The following is a 22,594-nucleotide window of genomic DNA, read 5'->3' on the forward strand; positions in this document are numbered from 1 at the left end:
GGTACTTGTTATAGTGCGATAAGAAGCCATGGACTATGTGTTATATAAAATAGTATACATACCCAGGTAAATGAAAAAAAAATATGAAAGCATTGATCACTCACCAGTTTCTTTCAACCTGTGTCTCTTTAGACGAAATCCTGAAGATCCAAATTCAGCTAGAGTCTATCTAAATCTATATCTAGAGTAACAGTGCAAGTAATAGTACGTTAGGACTAGATCTACGAGCGACAGAGCTGGTTAACACTTAGGACTGTTTACTGTAGTGGATCTAGACGCCCTACTTACTGCACTTGGTCAAGGACCAGGACTAGACCCTAAATGATGTATTGTAGGATCACTGGTCTAAGCGCAATCGGATTTAAAAACAAGCTCGTGCCAGGCATTGTAGGTATTGTATGCTATGACTGTACATGTTAAATCGCATCAAATATGTACAGTCTATGTGAAGTGCATAAAGCTATCTCACCACTCTCAAACTCTTGTAGATTGTACGACCACGACCATGGATTTTCTACTTTAAAATCAGTAATAAGATTCTGCACGTGTTCCAAATCAGTAGTGTATCGATCAATACTGACGAGACCCTCCTCGTACTTCACCCAGGCTACAATGACCGAATCATCTCGACAGACAGCTGGGTAGGGAGACATACCCTCTTTGTTCAAGACATGCTGCTTCTTCCCAGTACCATCAAGGCACACGACAACTGAATCAGCTAGCAGTATCAGTTTCCCTGTGTTGTGAAAGAAGAATACTTGCCGAGGTGTATATCCATCACACATCATACTCCTGACAGCCTTACCACCCTGTAGGGTAAATACATGGATCTGTCTGAGAGAACGATAACCCACGTAGATATTATCATCTCTATCCACAGCGAGGCCACCAGCCCCTCCTTCCAGAAATCCAGTCGTCCTGAACGTGACTTTGAGTTTCTTCCACTGTGGAGTACAATATAGTGAAATCTCGTTATTTCCTTCGCGCACTGCAAGTCGGCCATCAGACAGGAATGTAATTTGAAAGAATCCGACATCCTTTAGCACGGTCTCCTGTAACTTGCCATCAGGGGAGTAGAGATAGATTCCGCCTCCAGACGATCCCACCGCCATCTCACCGCCCGGTGCACGAGTCATACAATCCATGCTATTTTCACTTGGCAACTCTGCAACTGCTTTGATATTCCAACTCTCAAGCTTTCCAAGAAAGAGTTCATTAAACTTCTCATATCTGCGGAATGATAACTTCTGAGCTCGTTCTGCCACACCTCTCAGTGATTGGTCGTCAGGATCATCTCGTTCGAGAAATCTCTTCAAGTTCTCACACAGCGTGTTGTGTGCAAACAAGGCGTCCTTCTCTAGCGGTACCTTCATACCATTTGTTACCAGCTCTTCCATAGCGGTCACGTGATTGATTGTTTGCCGACTCTCGTCCTCCATGACTTGAATTTCCTTCTCGAATTTCTCAGACCATTGTTTCACTTGACATTTCAGCGCTTCTCTACTGGCTGACAATTGCTGCATGTATTCCTCATACGTCTTGTCGATGTCATCATTGATCTTTCTAAACATACTTGTTATTTCATTGCGTTGTGTCTCTATAAACTCCATATGATTTTCAGTGGTAATTTTCTTTGATTTTACTCCCCTTTTCAACTCTTTGATATTTTCAATCAATTTTTCCTCATGGATAGCTGCCTCTTCGATATCATGTCCTGCTTTTAAGTGTTTCAACATCCCACACTTACAGCAGACGTACTCCTGACATCCAGTGCAGAAACACTCCTCGTCATCATTAGGATGTTTCTTACATTTCCGTCGCATTTTAAGCGGAACTTTTCCCGAGAGAACCTCGCTAACGGATACCACTTCGTGGTTGGAGAACGGTTTCCAGGTAGAGTGGCTTTTCTCACAGGCTTTACACATATATTTCCCGCAGTCCTGACAGTAGCACAGAGCTGGAGACTTGTTGTCCATCTCACAAACTGTGCATGTTGGACTCGTGACTTTCACTTCGTCCACGAGGGAACTCAAGGGTATGTTGGTTTGCAACTTATCCACATCTCCACTGGGTAGGGGCGTTTCTTTCCTGCATATAGGGCATGTTATAGTTTTCTGAGTTTGAGATATTCGTTGAAGACAGTCTTTGCAGAACGTGTGAGAGCATGTCAGCGATTTAGGTTGGTTGAAAAGAGTCAGACAGATAGGGCACTCCAGATTCTGGCTGATGATCTGATGAAACGTTGCCATGATGTCTATTTCTCTATTAGCAAAAGAAACACCAAGTGGTAAAAACATCGATAAATACCACAAAAAACTGAGTTTATCGTTTACCAGATAGAAAGGGCGAAAGTTCGTTCAAAACATGTTGGCAGAATGTATAGATTCTAAAACCGAACGAAATAATGAAGCACAATCTAACAGACCAGTGTGAATGTTTTCTTTTTTTATCATATCCGCTGAGGATACATTTCCGGGTTTAAAGAAACTTCATTATTTTAGCATGGTTCATTTGAGTGGAGGAGATAACATTAAGGTATTAAGTGGACCGCCATACGATGACATAGAATAAAATTAGATGCAACTCGTTGATACTCTTACAGAAGTATTCGTAAAACAATAATGAGTTGCACTGTATTCAATTCAATTCATTTATTTTCATTTTTTCCAACAAAACATAAGAAAAATAAATCAAAAATTATGTCATAAACGTATACATTCGATACGACACACTTATAAAACATATATAGATACATTCATCAAAATATAATGGGTATTAGATTCGAGCATGCAGCTAAGGGGGGGGGGGTAACTCTTTTAATCGTGATCTTGTACATCTACTTATCAGCGATAACATCATCCAGTGATGTCATTTGCAAAAGTTGTCTTGTAAAAACGAAAAAAAATCAATGAAAATGAGCGATATGAGAGATATTTTGATTAAGAATCGTGCGTCCATCAATGTCCATTTGTCTGTTTGTATGTAGGCCTAATGGAACAAGAAGTCCTTCAATCTATACAATAAATATTTATATATATATTATATATATATATATATATATATATATATATATATATATATATATATATATATATATATATGAGAGAGAGAGAAAGAGAGAGAGAGAGAGAGATGATTTTCTTTTTTATTGCATGACAATAATGGCTTCCTCAGTCTTGGAAAACTCGAAAGAACTTTCATCCACTTGTTTCATGCGTGAGAGACAGAGTTTAGCACAGAGAAAATATTTGTTTTCGAATAGCCAAACGTCGAAATGGTGCAAGAAAGGGGGTGAATAAAAGTAAATGAGTACGGATAAAAGGGCCTTTCAGCTCCTGTCTGACTATGGGCAGTCAGGTCTACAGTCACCTTTGATTCGAAGTCCTTTCGTCTGAGTTTTATGGATACATGAAAAAAGAGAAACGCTCTCGCAGACAACGGGAAAGATTTGACTGCCACAATTGGCTTCCTTTGTACCTTTGCAACCATATAATCCTGTAATCAACCCCATCTTTATTTGAACGCTTAAAGTTATCCTGGAGGCCTTCGATGAGATGCTCTCATTATTTAGGGTAGCATCATTTTATCGGTGACTAGAATGCATCAACCTCAATTCTGGATGACAGTCTCGAAGATGTCTGACCAATATTGATTATACTTACGTCATATATGTTAGCAAAAATGTTTGATAACATTGTCAGACGTTAATTTATTTCCAGCGGAGACAATGATTAAAATCTTTATTCTACTGCATATTGTAACATGCTGAGTGATATGTCAGTTTTTCTGTTCGCCTAACTTTCGATATTGCATTACGAATATTAAGAGAGGTGTGGGGTGGGACTAAACATGCTCACAAAATCACCAAAATCATGACAGAAAACTATTCACCAAACAAACTAGGGCATACAACTTTGGGCATATTCCGTGGACATGCATTATTTGTAAAACTACGTGTCAGGCACAATATTGAGGAACACACGAAGGCAGGGGGCACGATTGTGGATATCATTTCGTATGTAAATGCTTACCAAGTTATGCTGTACTTCCGGGTTCAATATTGCTGATTTATGTCTCGTTCCGAATCAAATTACAGACATAAACTTGCAATCTGTTGTCTAATCTCCCTATAGGAAATTGCGAACACATATTACACTGAATGTGGTCATAATTTCAAGATCCACGCAAGAGGAATTAACTCATGGAGAGTTGGCTTTCCGTCACACAAAGGTATTAGACAGCACTCACAAAAATGGCCGGGCAACTTTCAGAGGAAAGTTGGTAATCTTTGTGACGTTTTCGCTCACCCCTAACCCCTGATCAAAGCGGGTTTTCCCCACATCTCAAACACTCTGTAGCGTGTACCTGAAATCACAGCGCACAATGAAAGTTCCTTTTACACAGTAGCCTCTCGTATGACTCTAAAGAAAGAATACTATCTCAACCAAAACTATATTATAGTTTTGGTTGAGATTTGGATACAGGTTTCAACTTGCTCGGAGATAATTTGAAAGCAGCTGTACGAACTATTAAAGAGCTCAAAAACTTTTGAGAGGTATTTAAACTTTATAGATGAAAATCGGTTTTGAAATGGCTGAGATGTCCTAAAACCAAAAAAAAAAAAAAATCTTGCAATTAGATATAGGACCGACCTTTTATCAGGATCTCTTTGATTTTTTATGTTCTTATGTCTCTGCCATTTCAAAACTGATTGTCATCAAATGAACTTTTTTAAAGAAGTGTTAAAAGGAGTTCTTCTCACATTGTATGCACTTTGATATCTAATTAAAGTGGTTTTTCCTTAATATTTCACGAAAAAAAAGTTAAAATCTGAATCCACAAGTAAGTTAAAACAAATAGGCCTATAATCATTCTTTTAGGCTGCGATGGGAAATTTCTTTAAAGACATGGAAGAGAAAAATATGAAAAATAGCTCTGTTAAAGAATCACATTATCTGAGTAAAATAGGACATACTACTTTAGAGAATTATGTAATTTATTCATATGTGTGATTCGGGGCTTTTTTTTTAACTTTCAGAGACCTTCAAACTATACAAGGAGCCGATTGGCATTTTTTTTTCAAGCCATAAAGTATTTGGCTGAAGTTCGCATGACATTTAACGGGCCATCGAAGCCCCACCGTCAGCTGTCACAACTCTGATACTCTGCAGCAAGAATTATCATACACTCATATTACTCCTGTATACTTAAGTCACTCCTCAAGGTAATTCCGTTCTAGTAATACTGACTTCCTTAAGTCCTCCCCCTCAAAAGAAAAAAGAAAAAAACAAAACCCAAACAAAATAACAAACAAACAAACACAAAATAAACTTGTCATGGGATGACAGGTCTTTTCTTCACGCAGGATCCTCTCTCTGGAACAAGCTTCCTTTACACATTCGTACTATCTCAATAACTTGCACATCATCGTGTAACCAACTTTCCGAAATGGTAGGTACGTTTAATAATCAGGTTGTGTGATAAAGAAAAGTGATATCTAACACCACTCATCTTATTTCTTAAACTTCTCACCTTCAAGTGACCAATCTTCAGGCCATTCTTGGGCAAGATTTTCATTAAAAATATCCCTCTCGACCAAGGTGTATATTAAATGGGTAGTTGCCAATGCTAGGGTAATACTAATGGCAGGGCCCTCTGCTCTGGTAGAGCAGTGGAACCACCGAAAAGGCTACCCCGGTAAAAAAAAAGAAGGCACTATTACTTAAGTAATTAATACCTTAATACTACTACTATACTACTACTACTACTACTACTACTACTACTACTACTACTTCTACTTCTACTGGTACTAGTAGTACTCCTCCTACTATGCTCATAATGATGATAATAATAATAATAATAATAATAATAATAACAATAATTATAATAATAATAATCATTATCATTATCATTATTATCATTATGATCATCTCTGCATGATGAATAGGCCTACTATACATGCAGGTCGATCATGTTTGTGTTGTCTTCTTCACACCGATGACTCACTGTCTCTGTGTTGTAAATCTAATACTGGCTTTGTCGTTAATTTGATGTACTCCAACGTTCAACACAATTAAGGCAAAACAGCATAGAAATGAAAGAACAGAACACCATTCATGTTTGTTTCCTTTTTATGAATCTCCTGAAGGACTTATTGTGAGACTTTTCTTTTCTCTTTTTTTGCCGAACATCTATGTAGAGACGGCCACAGCTATACATCGTAAGCTTTTTGCTCGTCTTTCTTATCTAAATGTAATCAGACATTGTCATTAGAAATTGTCATTTCTTGAATGAATTGCCGAAATAAAAATTGCAGTAAAATGGACCGAGTCCATCGCCAACAGTTAGTTCTTATAAAGAGAACAGTTAGGCCTACATAAAGGAAATGACTTGATTTCATCACATCAGTATACTCTTCTCATTACAATCAGATAAAATATCACAAACGTTGAGCCTGCGTTATGTTATGTATTGTCTGTGGTTTAAAGACAAAGGATGGTCAAAAGTGTTCATTATTAACCAATCACATCAGCAGTTAGAATTACGTAACTTACCTTTAGAAAATGTCTGACTCTCTTTCAGTGAACGACTCAAGGGTAATACTTTAAGCATATCACCATCTCATTCGGACTATCATAACCTATAGTCTTTTTTATCATGTTTATGGAAAAGTAGAGCTGACTAGTCGTTGAATGTAAGTTGTCGCCACCTTCTATGAGATTCTGCATAAGTTCAGATTGTGAAGGGGCCTATTAAGATCTTAGACTTTTGATGGGAATATTTGCTGGCTTAGCATTGAATTGAGAAAATTCGAACTTTAAATTTCGTATGAGACATTAATACATGCCACCGCCTGCAAAAGACTTCAATAAAGTTATTGTAGGAGCGGTAGTGTTATGTTTGGACAACCATATCCGAATCATCAATGTTATTGAGCTATAAAACATACGATTTTTTTTTCTTTCGATTAACAATTCCCTTTCCGTCGGGTTGGTTCATGAGACAATCTGGTGAGGATGTGTTAAAATTATGCTAAATCGATGCTGTTCACCAACTACAAGCATGGAATCTGATCTGTCGTTTTATCAATTATTTATCTTTTTATCATTTCTTCTGTTTTAGTTTCCATCGATTACCATTTACCGATGGGAGGGCATAATTGACATTGTGCAAATAAAAACGAACTGGTATAATAAAGAAAAGGGAAAACGGAAGATGTCACAGGCAATGACACACACACACACACACACACATACACACACACACGCACAAACTCTCTCTCACACACACACACACATATACTCGCACAAACACACACATATTAGCCTTATAACTTTAGCCATGATTTAATTTCGCCATAAACCTTTGACATCGATGAAACAAGCCTCTTATTAGCAAGAGTCACTATCAACAAAGAGGTTCCGTTGCTTAGCATACATACTGATATATAACAACCACACAAAATGCACAATGTACTTCATCAAACGGTGAACGAGCTGGGTTATGCTTCCGCAGTAAGGTCAATTTAATTTCCTGTCATGCACTGACATCCAGCAAAACAAAAACAAAACATTAAAAACAGTCAATCAAAACACCAGGAAGCTTACAAAATACAAAACCTAAATCATATGCACTGCAGGTATACATACGTAACAACCTGTCCAGAAACAATAAAAAAGAAAGACAAACAAACAAACAAACAAACAAACAATAGAATTGCAGTGACATGAAATACCGCTTGTTGTGAAACATCTTAATGTTTCACTTAAAAGTCGCATATACATATCATATATTTTATTTATCTTTATTCATTTTCTCCCATAATTATTCATAGCATGGTGTCCATCAATCAATCCATCAATCAAATCAGAAACCTAAAGCATAAAGGTGATTTTTTTGCAGTCATCTGATTACGTACAGCTGATCTGCTGAAAGGGGGGAAATGTATTTTCCTGGAAATTATTGTAGATATTGAGTATGTAAAAATAGAAGAATTAGGGTCGTGTCTGTGAGGATGTGAGTGCCAATTGGTGTGGTATAGACTATCCCTGTATATCCTAACGCTCCAAAGTCAGTCGATTGAAAATACACGATCAATAGCTTATTCCCATACAAATATTGTGGAAATCAATTAGTGCATTGCAGCTACACACTTGTACTTGATATTTTAAATAATTTGAATTAAGGCATGTTTCGTGCGGCCTCAGAAAAAAATAAAACTTTCCTTGTCATAAACCAACAACAACAAGAAGAAGAACGTGATTTAAAGGTATACTATTTTAATCTAGCAATGGCCTTTCCAATGAAAATATGGGTCATATAGATATCAAAAATGGGAAAGTTCGGTTAAAAATTGTATCCATATTTTTTAGATTAATTTTTCATTTTCCATATTCTGACACTTTACCCGATGCTACGCCCCGCCCCTAAAAATAGGCGATATCGGGATTCTCTCGATCATGTGACCTGTGACCTCACAACCAGAAGACCGACGCTAGATCCCAGTCGGTCATCGCGTATGTTACGTATGTTTCGAGTGTTGACACTTTCTGTTTCTTGAGTTGTTTTCGGATATTTAGCGAAAATGCCACAGCGATGTGTTGTTGCAGGATGCAGCAACACCACAAAAAATGGTGTTAGTTTGCATCAATTCCCAAATGACGAAAACGTTCGCCGAATGTGGACTGCAAAAGTTAAATTGATAGAGCAAAGTGGAGTGTGCCATCGATCTGAGAGCAGTGTGATTTGCGTGCCCATTTGATGACTTTCAAGGAAGACGATTTCGTCGAAAGTGGGAAGCATTCCCACCAGTTTGGAATTTAAAAAAAAAAAGCGAATGCTGAAGTCATCTGCGGTACCAAACATCCAGCTTGGAGCTGGACCTAGATTATCTGAGGAAAAAAACACCCAGGAGAGCAGCTGTGTAAAGCGAGAACGAATACGAATGAGGGTAAGTTAGCCAGGCCAGGCCGTGCCCGTGCAGTGTCGATACCGAAACTACCACTAGTACGTGTATAATCTCTTATGTCACTGATCGCGGAGGCTGAGTGATTTACTACCGGTACGATTGTGATTGTACTGTATACAAATGTATTCGCTATTACTTAGCTCAACTATTCATTTGTGAAAATGACTCTTCATTTAGTTATGTCAGCTTTGTCAAGAACTCCAGCGGTGTTATTGGATAGCCGAACCATACAACCCGAACGCTTCGCGTTCAGGTCGATGCGGCTGTCCTTACCGTATGACTATGAGCAGACTTGACTGGGGATGCATGAAGGCGAGGGACGCGACTGCCGGCGCGGCCCGCCCCCCGCGCGCAGAGCTCTTGCATTCGCTTGCGCTCCTCCGTGCTACTAGCCTCAGCCAACTGAGCCTCGTACAGTACGTAGTCGGCTCAGGGCCTGCTATCTTCCCCTCTCACGTTGAATCCTGCTTTTTGTGTGAAGGTTGCAATTTGAATGTACTATGAATCAAAGCTTGAATTTTGCTCTGGTATTCAATTGTAATAATCTGTTCACCACTTGAATGGTTTAGTAGAGATGTCTGCAGTTACTTGTAATGTTACTATATTTGCCAGAATGTCCAAAATGCGAGGGTGTGGAATAATTTTGCATGCAACCGTACTTTCATAGACCTACTATAGTGCTAATACATGTAGGCCTACTAATATCCCACGTGTACACATTTGTACTGGGAATTATCTGCTTCATTGAAGGAATTCAATGAAGCAGTTCCGCTTCAGGCATCAGCATAAAATGTATCTTGATATTTCGCTTGGTCTAAATTCAGTGACACATGCAGGGGTGAAAGAATAGACAAAAAAAAAAAAAAAAGAAAAAGAGGGATTTTGCATGTTCTGCTTTGTATGTTTACGTATGCGGTGTGTGTTTTTATGGGTACCGCAACTTTTTCCAAAACTAATGAACCAAAAGTGGTCATAAACATTTCAAGATTTTTAGGACAGTTGCAATAGTCACAGTGTTTACCATATGCCTCTAATACCGCACAAAACTGAACTGAAACCAGTAGGAAAGTGTAGCACTAATAAATTTTGCATTTGCGGTTACAAAGCTAGGTTACTAAGTAAATCCCGCTTCAAAAATGGGCTAAAGCTGGACTACAGTAAAAGGGATATCAGACATTTTGTGTGATACTCGTGCACTGAAGTGTGAATGCAATTCAAAGGAAACCTACAGTTGATGAATTCCCAAAATTGATTTCATACCTTAGAGCCCCAAGAATTCATTTGCTGGAGGTAGTACCAACAACCATTTTCTCTTTGATTTGCCTCTCCAATTCATGTTTTGTTCTTGATATCCAGATACGAAAGTCGCTGAAAAGTTGGATGACATCATTTGCAGCACAACTCTTCTCAAAGATATCAAGAAGATGTCATGTGGGCAACAAACTTCCTCTCTGGAATCATTTCACAGTGTGATTGATCAGTTTGCACCCAAGATGAAGTCATGTATACAGATACCATGGCATGCTTTGCAGGCAAGTATATTTTTGTTTGTATTTTAATAGTTAATCTGTGCTCTTACCCTTCCCCTGCCCTTCCAGCACCCCCACCACCACCACAAAAAAAGAAAGGAAAGAAATGTACTGACTTGACTTCCCAATCTTTGTTTTACAACAAATATTTGAGTCTTCAGGTGTCTAAACAAGTCTTTCCTTATTTCAAAGACAGTGTTTTAATGCACTTTACAATTTCTAGTGACACATTGTTCCTTCCTACAATGACAATGGCCTTGAGAATGAGATGTAGAATACCTAAATTCACAAGGTAAAATCCAAGTGCCCCTCCCCATCCATTAATATACTTAGCTATGCCATTTTGTCCTTTTATTTGAATGGTTGTTCCAATGTTATGTTACTACTGAACATCATTTTTTCTACATATAACCTTGTGTCCAATGGCTAAATTTCATCACCAAGTTCTTAATATTACTGTTGCAGGCTTCACCTTGCAGCATTGCATCACAACCCTAACAGTGACCGGCAACAAGCCACCACAGGTGAAGGAGAGCGTCATTTCATCATCATCAAGCCCAAATACAAGCCTGGATCAGCGACTGCGAAGCCCATCAAAGAACCTCCCACCTACTGTAAGTTAAAGCTTTGATAAGCAAAATAGGATGCTGTCTAGGTTTGTCGTAGTAAGCCTACTTTGTACATAGAAAAATTATACAGTATATCACTTGGTAATGGTAGTTATAACAGTGCTTCCCCGCTACAAAAAAAAAAAAAAAAAATAAAGAAATGCAGAAATAGGGAGAAATGTATCATTCAAAATAAAAGATATACTACATTTTAATGTAAAGAAAAACATCTGTGTGTTAATTTGTTTTATATCTTCCCCCTTTTTTTCTCTTCTATAGCATATGCTGAGGAACTCCTGACTGAAGTTTCAGAGTATGACAGTGAGGCATCTCCACATGCAAGACAGCCATCACCACCTCCACTGTCCAGTGAACACACTTACCCATCAAAAGAAGATGTCATTCAACAGCATCAGACCCAACTCAGTTCAGCCCATGAATGAAGTGAGGTCGAGTGGATAAGAGTTCTTAGGACACAAGGCTACAAAGAAAAAAAATGCTGTCCAGTGGTAATTTATCATAGGAACAACCTTTAGAATAAATAAAAGGACAAAGTGGCTTAGATAGGATTTATTGATGGGTAGGGGATGGGGTGCACCATACATTTTTTTTTTTTCCATTTTTGTCAGCCCACTGAAGGATAAGAGACTGAGGGATTGAAATGGTTTCTATCATCTACTTGTCTGTCATAACTTGTCTCCACCATGCTCAGTTTTGTCCAAACCTTTTTGGTACATGTACATGGACAGTGGGATTTGGATGGAGTCAAAGGTCACACAGGTCAATGACTTTTAGCCTGCTTTAAATTTTTTTTTTGTGCAAGTTTTTCTATGTGCCAGTAACTGGGTGAGACATCCTCATGAAATTTGTCATTATTGGAAGTAAAAATATGTCACTAAAACCAAAAGCCATCAGTACATCAAGTTTTAGAACCAAGGAAAGAGTTGATTGGATACTTGAATTTTGCAGTATATTTTGTAAAACAAATAAGCATTGTGTACATTTATGATGGAGGACTTACATGTATGTCAAAATATGTTTTTATTTATTTCATTGTATTTATTTACTTATCAATTTATCATTTGTTGTATTTTTGTTGTATTTTTCTTTTATGGGGGGAGGGGGGTGTTAAATACAATGTACCTTCAATAAAGTTACCCCATAAAGGGTCTCCAGAAAGACCCATGGGATGTTTTATTGCACCAAGCATTCTTGAAAGAAGAAAAATACAACGTAGGTGTCACAGAAGTATTTTGACAGTCTGGTTGTTAAGTATTGTTAGTAAGTACATGCATCACCACTTTTTGTATGCCTGATGGTATGGCCTGTATTGCCTGTCCATTAGCAAATTGTTGTGAAGATAACGCATTTATTGTTTGGTAAAATTCATGCATTCTTGCATAGATGGATCATATTGAAGTGTAGTTGTGTGTAAAGGTGAGATAACTTAGGTAGGTCAAAGGTCATGGATGTGGTATGCCTGAAAATACACATTTCTCAAGATAACCAAGTATTGTTCAAGATACAATTACAATACAATACAAAATACACAACACTCGTTGAATTAGCAACTGTAAGAGAGAGCTTTTTAGTTTCATCCATGTTTTAGATTTTGAAGTACGATTCAGCTCGTACAGTGGAACCCTGTTATAACAAGTATTGAGGGACTATGAAAATTAGAATTGTACCTTGTTTTATGAACTATCTCATAATAATACCTGGGTAGAAAAATAAATGTAAAAAGTTTGCTCTAATTTCTGTTGATATTTTAGCCATTCAAAAACCTCATATTTGAACGTTTGGTTAAATGTTCCTCACTAAAACGGTATTTGTATCCAGTATCATAAAACATTTCTACATGTATGTTGGTTGAATGTTGATATGAATCACCTCATAGAAGAATTCAAGCTTACTTCATCCATTGTGAGATGAATAAATGTAGAAGTACTACACAGCATTACATGGAAGGTGTTCTCTTGATAATTTTAGCCAAATTCTACACAAGTTGTTTGTGTATATGTGTGTGTGAGGGTGTGTGTGTGTGTTGTGTGTATGTGTGTGTGTGTTCTGAATGAGAAAGAAAATCGCTATTTGGGTATTTTCATAATTACGGGGTCTAATTTATAAAATTGGAGTCCGTTACATCTGACAACCGCATGTTTTTGTTGCTTAGAGTACAGATACAGAGAGCTGAGAAAGATTGTAAAAGGATTCTGTAAATGATATTACATCCTCATGTTTAGAATCACTTTGAAATCTCTCTCTACTATTTGCATCTGTACTCGGCACCACAGAAACATGTGGGTGTCAAATGAATCAGGGCAAGAAACATTTCAAGGGAAGGAGATGGGTTGCTATGTAAAACCAAAAAAAAAAAAAGATTTGTCACTCAAGAATACTTGTCACTGCATTGCATCACTTACATTTATTGTTTGATCATATCTAAATGTGTAACATGTGAGAAAGCCATTACATAACTATAAATAATGCTCCACAAATCTACATTTTCATGGTCAGCAACTTTCACCTCATTTTCAAAGAGCAGGGAACATACCGACACGGGGGAAAAAAGTACAATGTACAAGCATTTCATGAGAACACAAAACTTGTCATTTCCCCACTTCAAAATGTCATAGGAAAATAGGAAATGGATATGAATAGAAACAAGCTACATTAGTGGCAAAAATATGATTTACAGCTTCATGACCTATCACTCTCATTAGGCATTTCCCTTCTCTATTTACAATTTATGCACGTTCAGTCTACCGGTATATGCTCTGCCTGAGTAGCATAAACATACTAGTATTGAATTATGATTACAACAGATTAGGACAAGATAAATACTATGTACAATAACCACATGCAGGAGATGTAAATCAAAGCTACAAGAAAAGAAACAAATGCGGCACTATATTTGAACACATTAAAATTTGTATCACTGCAATACTCTCAAACTCAATAGTTTGTTCTAAAGATAGATAGTAAGATACTAAGTAAAACAGAATACATGACAAGCATCCAGAGTCTTGTAGAAATGGTTTCTGAACTTGACTTCTGGATTCTACTCAGAGGTGTAGCCATGGGTAATACAGTGCAACATACAAGAAAAATAATCCCAATTCCAGTCCCTCAAATGTCACACTTGAAGATCCAAGAAACAAATTTTATATGTCCTCGAATCCCCTGTACACCTCGGATGGATAAGAGTAGGGGATGGTTGTGACGGCACATGAAGGAAGGCGAACACGAACCCTCCTGCCCAGAAAACCCCAACACCACTGAGCCAGCTGGCTGTATGCAATGTGCCTTGATCGCCTGCAAAAAAAAAAAAAAAAGAGGAAATACAAGAAAGACAAGGGGGTTAGCAAGCATGTTAATACACTTGCATATTATGTCAATACTTGAATGCATAGGCATAAAATTGTTTTTCCCCCCTTTTGATTTGTTCATGAATACATTATTCTCTTTAAACATCACAGGATTTGATGTCATAGCATTGTACATGTAATTACCGAAAAGGCCTGAGGCTATAACATAGCTAGACAGAGAAGATCCCCCCCCCCAAAAAAAAAAGAAAAAAAAAACAATAATAATAATAATAAAAATGAACAGGTCCTAAGGAGGACCATGGAACCATGAAAATTACTTTGTTATACTATGGTACAAAAACACAAATTTTCATATAAAGAGCTGGGACCTGCAAAATGTTTAGATACAAAACATGTAACACATTGTATTAGCACTTTGTTATTTTTTTTTCCAACTAAATGAAGTTCCACTGTACAACCTTATAACATGGTTTATGAATTATACTCTTACTTATCTGCAGTTATTTGCTATGAAAAATGTAACTAAAAGTGTTAATTGTTGTTTCGAACTACTTCCAATTTGGGGACATGTCAATAAAATTTTTTATTTTACTGATGATACATAACTTTGTTATAGTGTAAACCATTCTCACAAATTTGATAAACTTCTAAAGTTCAATGGCGTGCATGTAGTAGCACATTGGCACTAGTATAGGTACTCACTCATTCTCAGTTACATCCTTCCGGTGGTGACCCTCATACTGCTGTACATACTGAAAATACGCTGTCTCCAGTACCCACTTGTCTAGACATACTGGCTGGTATCCTGGGTGCTCCGTGATGCAATTCAGGTCCTCCTCACCGTCAGTGTAGTCATTCATCTTCCTCACCAGTACAGGAATTCTTTGCAGCATATGGACTCCCTCACTGACTGCATTAGGATACACCCACAACTGCATGAACACCTGTATTATCAAAATAGAAAGCATGAATATAAAGTGATGCTAAAAGAGGTTGTTTATATGTAGTTACTTCTGCAACAGTGAATTGTCTGCACACATTAATACATGAAATAGCCATGCGAGCATGCAGCATACATGTACTATTCACATCCAAAATTGCTGGGCTGCCATCTAGAAGTTGAGATGACCTCCGCAAGATGTTGTGTTATACACGCAAAATATCTACAAAATGAGTCTATCACTATACATATACCAGAGGCGTCTCCCATAAAAACACCCCATTGTTTGTGAACGTTGGCTTGCCACCCCATGGCAATGCTCACCTGCTATATGCACATGTACTGTACTAAGTTTGTGGTAATCATCCACTTTAGTGGAATGTATATTTTTTGGTTGCCTGGCTTATTTCAGTTGAGGGTTTATTCCCTTCAAGTTTACCCAAGAGCTAAGGCTAAATATAGCAACCAAATACAATGTATATCCCACTAAAGTGAATGATTGCCATAATCTCTATGCAGTAAGTAGCAGTTATTGGCACTATCATAAAATATAGAGCTTTGTCACTCCAATGCTGTGTATTTTCTGCTGTAGTGGCAATATTTATACATGATCTAGTGATTTGGAGACTCTACTTCATACTTTTACGAGAAGATAATCATAAAAGTTACTTAGGAAGAAATTACAGCTATGGCTATAGCGTAGCCGTAGGTCTATCACAAGTACATGTACCTGGTAGACCTCTACTAGTAATAGGCCTAGGCAACTGTTCTTCTTTGTGTCACCAGCAGCCCACTTCCGAAGCTTCTTTCACTTTTGTTCTGAATAATATCTCACTTTATACTATAAAGTATAATGTACAAAATAAGACTTCGGTAACTGATGTTAGGCCCTATGTTGTCCTTTTTCAAAACATAATTTCAAACTTTCAAAGTATAGGCCTATGTAACAAACGTTAGACTATGCATGGATCAACAAATGAGCATAATACATTTGAAACTATGACTGGTAACGAGAAGTACAAGTTAACTTTAATTTACCAGTTTATTTCCCAGTCTCACTGTACTGCTCCTGCAGCAGCAGGCGCAGGTGCGTCGCCGTCAAGATCAGCGGCACGAGCTTCAGCATCTTCCCCGAGCCCGCCCGGAGGAGCGTCCACCGACTCGGCCTCAGCCTGACATGGGCCTCCACCTCTGCAAGCGGCTCAAACAAATAGATCTAGGGCCGCTGGCTCGTCTCCACTGTCGTCATCTGATTCCTCCATCTCAGATTCGGGTTCAGTCCACCAAATCCGACTCAAGCCCCAGATCCATTGTCAAGAAGCAGCGTTTTCTCAAATTTTCAGAGCTACAAATTCAGTCCGAACGCAGACGCTAACACTTCACTGTAACACGTTAGCGAATCCAACAACGCCAGTCGCGCTAGTCAGTCGTATATTGATCAAACTATTGTGTACGCAAGACAATGCTCGTGTTAGCAAGTGCCCGAGTATTAGAGCGGAGAAATAAAACGCCTGTATTGACGTCTACGTATGCAACACATTTTCGCACTAACAGGTTCGGGAAGAATAAAATAACGTTGACTATAAATAAGATAAACTGGGTAAAATATGGGCCCAAATCAAATTACACCGTATGTGTATGTAGAGTAATGTTCAAATTCCTTAAACATGGGTTTTTTCCCTCAGTTTACAATTTCAATACTTCATAATCGTGCTTTCAAAAGAGGGCAAAATTATCGCTCACACGTATTTTTTTAACACGCAGTGCAAGGCAGATATGCGAGCTCCTTCGAAGGCGAGCTGGCTCGTATATTCTGGTTGTGACGTATACACACATCTGTCAATCACCCGCCGCTGAGCCGAATTTTTTTAGGGGCGTTCCCGATAGACTTGGGTTTTGGCATTTTTTCGTTAAAATGAATCATATTTTTGAAAATCCAATGACGGATTCGAACTCAGACGTACACAATACGTGTAATTAGCCTTTGTTTACATTTTAAAATAGTATACCTTTAAGTAGTTTGAGTAGTCAGGATTGGCAATGATGAACTTAAAGCTCTTTGTCTAATGCAGCAACAGTTGGTGCTATAGATAAGGTTCCGTGACCAAGTTCTCAAAATATATTTCTAAATGAACTTTTGCCACCACAAGTAATACTAATCACAGGGAAGTAAAAGTGTGAAGTATCAAGTAATTGCAAGCATACAACAACCAACACCAATAACAACAAACATACAAATTGTAAAGGCAGAAGAAGCAAGGAGTAGTACACGAACTGACCAAAATTACGAGTTAAGAAGGAAAACATACATATTTCGTTGAAGATGCATCGGGTGAATTTACACTGAACCCTTATTGTTTCTGTTTCTGGAGAGAGTTGAGAGAGAGAGAGAGAGAGAGAGGAAGAGGGACAAAGAAGACTATAAGTAATGGTATGTAACGCGGTGAATGAATGATCTGATTTCTCAATGTTACAATAAGTGACAATTGATTATAACGAAACATTGAAATGTCAGGAATATAAAAAGCAAAACAGTACACTAGAATGCAAATGCACTGTAAATATCAATCGTTTTATTATAGATTTTTAATCAAATAACAGGTATGAAAATGTTCTCGTTTTGACCTGATATCAATCATTTTATGACAGAGCTCAACATAAACCTGTTCCTCCGGAAACCAGTTTGTGCCATTAAAACCTTTCAATCAGAAATATTGGTATCCCCCCCCCCAAAAAAAAAAAAAAAAAAATGAATATAGGTATATTATACCCAAAGTAATAACGAACTTAAAAAGTCATCTTAAAACTTCGATACCCTATCAGGCCATCAAAGTATAATCTTGTTGGAAATTTGTTGATTGATATCAACTATCAGCGGGCACCGGACTACCGCTAATGTCTGGCCCTCTTCTATCATTTGTTGTACAGGACTGTACTAATGGATATCAATAAAATGAAAATAAAATGAACAAAGCAAACGGTTTCCACAACTAATAGTACGCAACTTTCTGTAAATGACAAACTGTATTGTATGTGCTATACTAGTTTGATAACATCACCAAAGCATTTTCGAAGATATACATTAATAAGTTTGAAGCCAGTTGCCTTTTTTTCTTTTTGTTTTACCTATGACAACGCAGTGATTACAACGGTACAATTGGTTTTACAGTCTTACCAAGCTGATCACAATATACGATAAATAATACGACTTTTATCAAACATATTTGTAATGCTTTGCTACAAAAAAAAAATCAAATTGAGGCATTCCGTTACTTCAATTCTTTTACATTGCTCATATACAGTTTCTCATGTATTTTTGGTTTACCACATTTCAGAGATGCTCGGCACTTCAAAACTCCTTCGTTTCAACCAAGTGACATCAGTGGCTTGATATACGTCACTGTTTACCTCCAAATTTTCAAAAGAGAAATGAGCTACACGTATTACCTCTGCTGGAAACACAGTGTCTCACTAGACCACCGAGCTTCCGCTCGGCAGCAAGTGCTAGGCACTGCGTGTTTTTTAAACTAATTAAAATGCTTGCGTTGAAATGTTCTTGTATTGCAACAAATTGACAAAATTGTCCTACATGACATCGCTCGGGCCATCAAAGGATGAACTTTTTGGAAATTTTGTGGTCCGACATCAATTTTCAGCTGGTCACTTCGTGCCACCGATAATAGTGGGACCTAGCTGATTCTCATGTGAGTGTTGTACAAAACGGTATTATAGGATATCAATAAAATGATTATGAATTAACAAAGTGAACGCTCTCTGCCACCAACACTACGCATATTTCTTTAAATGACACAATTATACTATATCGTGTGTCATAATAGTTTGATAACGATGACGGTCATCATCAGACCATTTTTAAAGTTATACATTTAAAAATTATTTGAAGCTATAGTAACATTCTTTTTTTTCTTTTTTTTTCTTTCTTTCTTACTTACTTACTTAGCTATGACAAATATGGTTGACGTTAGTTGTAATGTCCTACAAAGCTGATCAGGTTATAGGATGAATAATAATATATTATTGACATTAATCAAACAAAATATCGCTAATAACTTCACTATAATCATAATAGTTTTATATACAACATTCCCTCATTTTATTAGGTCTACCACATTTAAGAGGTACGGCACTTCGAAACACCTTGGTTTCAACAAGTGACTTCAGTAGTTTGAGATTCGACACTGTTCCACTCCAAATTAAGAAAAGAGAAATGAACTATTTTCAGACATCACAAATTAAAGAATTCTATCGAATTAAAATGTGGATAAATTGGATAATGAAGACGGAGAGAGAGAGAGAGAGAGAGAGAAGGAGCAAAGACTTCAAGTAATGGTACGTAACGTGGTGGATAATGATCAGATTTGTCAATGTTACAATGAGAGGGGAATGATTACTTGAGTATACGAAACACTGAAACTGCAGTTATGCAAAGCACAAACAATGCACGTCTCATAATTCAATTTCACTGTAAATCTTACTATTTTGTCATTGATTTCTATAGATTTACAAGTGTACAGAAATTCTCGTTTGTCTCGATTAATGACATTTTTTTTTTCACAAGGTCCCCACACTAACCTATTTGTCTGGTGACCCGTTAGGGCTTCTAAAATCTTTAAATCTGAAATGTTGGTGGCAAGAAAGTGATATGTACCGGCCTAATACGAAACACGAACATGACAATCCATTTTGAATCTTGAATGTTGCCCGATAGTGCCACCAAAGGATAACCTTTTTTTTTTTTTTTTTTTTTTTGGAAATTTGGTGTTCCGACATCAATTTTCAGCGAGGCACCGAGGACTTTAGTATGGGATATCACAAAAATGAAAACACCTTGCATGAATAGACAAGAGAACGCAATCTACTACCAACACTTCGCAATTTTCTGTACTTTACGACAAAATATTACGATATTGTGTGTGTAATAATAGTTAGCATTAAAACATGTTTAAAGATATACAATTATCGTAATAATAAGTTTCAAGTCAGTTGCATTTTCTAAAGCTATGACTACTCAGCGATGGATACTCTAAGCTCATCAGGTTATACGAGAAATAATGAACATATTTTATACTTCTTCTTGTTCATACAAACATACAGCTTCTCGCTCACCTTATTTGGTATATCACAATATATTGAGAGATGCGTTTCTTCAAACCTTTTCCGCTTCAACGAGTGAAGTCACAGGTTTTGATATACTCGTTCACTCCAATTTACAGCAGAGAAATGAGCTATTACCCCTGCTGGAAATAACACGGTGTTTCACTATGTAGACCACCGAGTTTATAATAACAACAACAATACTACCACTACTACAACTACTACTCTTACTTTTAATAATGATAATAATAGTAATATTACTTCTACTAATACTACTACTAAGAATAAAAATAAAAGCGAAGATTCACTACATTGGAAGTGTAGGGGTTTCGTGATTGTACACGCGTGTGTGGTGACATGGTGATGGTGGTGCGAACGTGTGATGAAGTGGTTTACATAGCTGTAGGATAGGAGTACATAATGTACTTCTATTCCACTATAAATGTGACGACCTCATACATAGTAAGTAAACATTGCCACTGGCATATATAAACTCGCCTTGGGTATACTTGGCTACTTTTTAGAATCAAATCGTCACACAGATGTACAGTAATTCGTGTACATCAAATCACACAAAACTTAATTATAATTACATTGTATTCGGACAAAGTATTATAACTTCATCAGTCTTAAGAGTTTAAATCTGGTAACCTTCTACTAGGTAATAAATGTAAAGCTCCTGTCTAGGTAATGTAAACAGCGTTTATAACTCCGCAAATTGTATACAATCATAGCAATGCATATTATAATATTTGTATGAATCTCCTCACATAATTGTGATTTTGACATACACATTGCTGTAAACCTTTACTACTAAGTCTGTACAACTGTACACACCTTAACGTATACATTATTACCTTATTATAACAACAAACATTTCTTCATATATGACAAATGAATTAGGAAAATCATTGATATGTGGCTAGACTAACAAGTATTAAACTTCTATCTAAACTTACCAACTTTTTGAGAACCCCAGTTGAATGTTTATAACTTATGATTTACAGAAAATTCCTAAAGGGAACACCGCTTGATATTCAAACACAACACAATGGACCTACCTGTGAGAAGAACAAAAACGTGACTGAAGCTTTTATTTGTGATATGACATGTGGCAATTGATCGATTAGTTTGGATGGGATTGTGTAATTGAGGAAAACATGCGAACTTGGCACCACATGCGTTCGAACATGGCACAGAAGGAATTAAAGCGTTCTGTCCAGTGGAACAACAGTTTCTGCTTTACAGCCGAAGATACATGACAAAGTTCTGAAAATGTATTGTTCAATTAAAGAACTTTTGCCATCACGAATAAAAACAATCACAGGGAAGCAGGAAATTGTAAAGTATCAAGTGATTGCAAGCATAATAAAACAACAGCAAATATACAAATTGCAAATGCACAAGAATCAAGGAGTAGTATGAACAGACCAAAATTACAAGTTACAAGGTCAAACATGGTAATTTGATTAAAGATGCATCCTCAACTGTTTAAGATCTTACAGATTGGGGGGGGGGGGGTTGGGGGAGGAGGGGGGGGGGCGAGAGTGAGAGAGAGAGAGAGAGAGAGAGAGAGAGACGGGGGGGGGGGGGCAAATAAGACTTCAAGTAATGGGATGTGAAGCGGTGGATGAATGATCAGATTTTGAATGAAATGAAACATTGAAGTTTCGGTTATGTAAAAACAAACAACACCCCACAATGTAAATGAACTGTAAATAGCATTGATTTTATCAATTTATCATTTTCTTTTAATCAAATTACAGGTATAGAGGAGTTCTCGATTTGTCTTGATAAATTAAAAAAAAAATTGACTAGGTCTTGACACTAACCTGTTTCTCTGGTGACCCTATCTCGCCACTAAAATCTGTAAAATCTGAAATTTTGGTGGTCCGGAAGAGATATGTAATATCCTAAAATAAAAACGACCGTAACAATCCATATTAAATCTTCGTTGCCCGATCGGGACATCAAAGCATAAACTTTTTTTTTTCTTGAAATTTGGTGGTCCGAGATCAATTTTCAGCGGGCCAGCTCGAGACACCGCTAATGTTTCTGCCCTAGCTGCTTCTTATCACGCGAAATGTGTTGTACAGGACTGTACT

The 22,594-nt window shown here is 37.3% G+C and overlaps 3 protein-coding genes across 4 annotated transcripts in view; 1 reads left to right on the plus strand and 2 right to left on the minus strand.

The window, feature by feature from the left end:
- LOC140247009 (uncharacterized) overlaps positions 1 to 13,052 on the plus strand; it is a 42,179-nt gene extending 29,127 nt beyond the window's left edge. The window contains exons 1-4 of one of the 2 annotated variants that reach the window (XM_072326316.1): positions 8,782 to 8,950; positions 10,325 to 10,500; positions 10,963 to 11,111; positions 11,385 to 13,052. In XM_072326316.1, the coding sequence (XP_072182417.1) occupies positions 10,490 to 10,500; positions 10,963 to 11,111; positions 11,385 to 11,548 (324 nt within the window). In that variant the 5' untranslated portion in view covers positions 8,782 to 8,950; positions 10,325 to 10,489 and the 3' untranslated portion in view covers positions 11,549 to 13,052. Of the gene's footprint in view, positions 1 to 8,781; positions 8,951 to 10,324; positions 10,501 to 10,962; positions 11,112 to 11,384 lie in introns of those variants that run through there. The other variant, XM_072326315.1, reaches the window with a different exon arrangement.
- LOC140247008 (uncharacterized) lies at positions 417 to 2,249 on the minus strand. Its single transcript, XM_072326314.1, has one exon. It carries the CDS (start codon positions 2,247 to 2,249, stop codon positions 417 to 419), a length of 1,833 nt encoding a protein of 610 aa, XP_072182415.1.
- Positions 13,053 to 13,579: 527 nt separating the features above from the next.
- LOC140247010 (uncharacterized) lies at positions 13,580 to 16,447 on the minus strand. Its single transcript, XM_072326317.1, has 3 exons — positions 16,413 to 16,447; positions 15,137 to 15,378; positions 13,580 to 14,420 (listed from the first exon to the last, which is right to left on the minus strand). The coding sequence occupies exons 2-3, from the start codon at positions 15,370 to 15,372 to the stop codon at positions 14,270 to 14,272; spliced, it is 387 nt and encodes a 128-aa protein (XP_072182418.1). The 5' UTR covers positions 15,373 to 15,378; positions 16,413 to 16,447; the 3' UTR covers positions 13,580 to 14,269.
- Positions 16,448 to 22,594: the final 6,147 nt, after the last annotated feature.

The sequence above is a fragment of the Diadema setosum genome, chromosome 3 (assembly GCF_964275005.1).
Source record: "Diadema setosum chromosome 3, eeDiaSeto1, whole genome shotgun sequence".
In the NCBI taxonomy this organism is placed as follows: domain Eukaryota; kingdom Metazoa; phylum Echinodermata; class Echinoidea; order Diadematoida; family Diadematidae; genus Diadema; species Diadema setosum.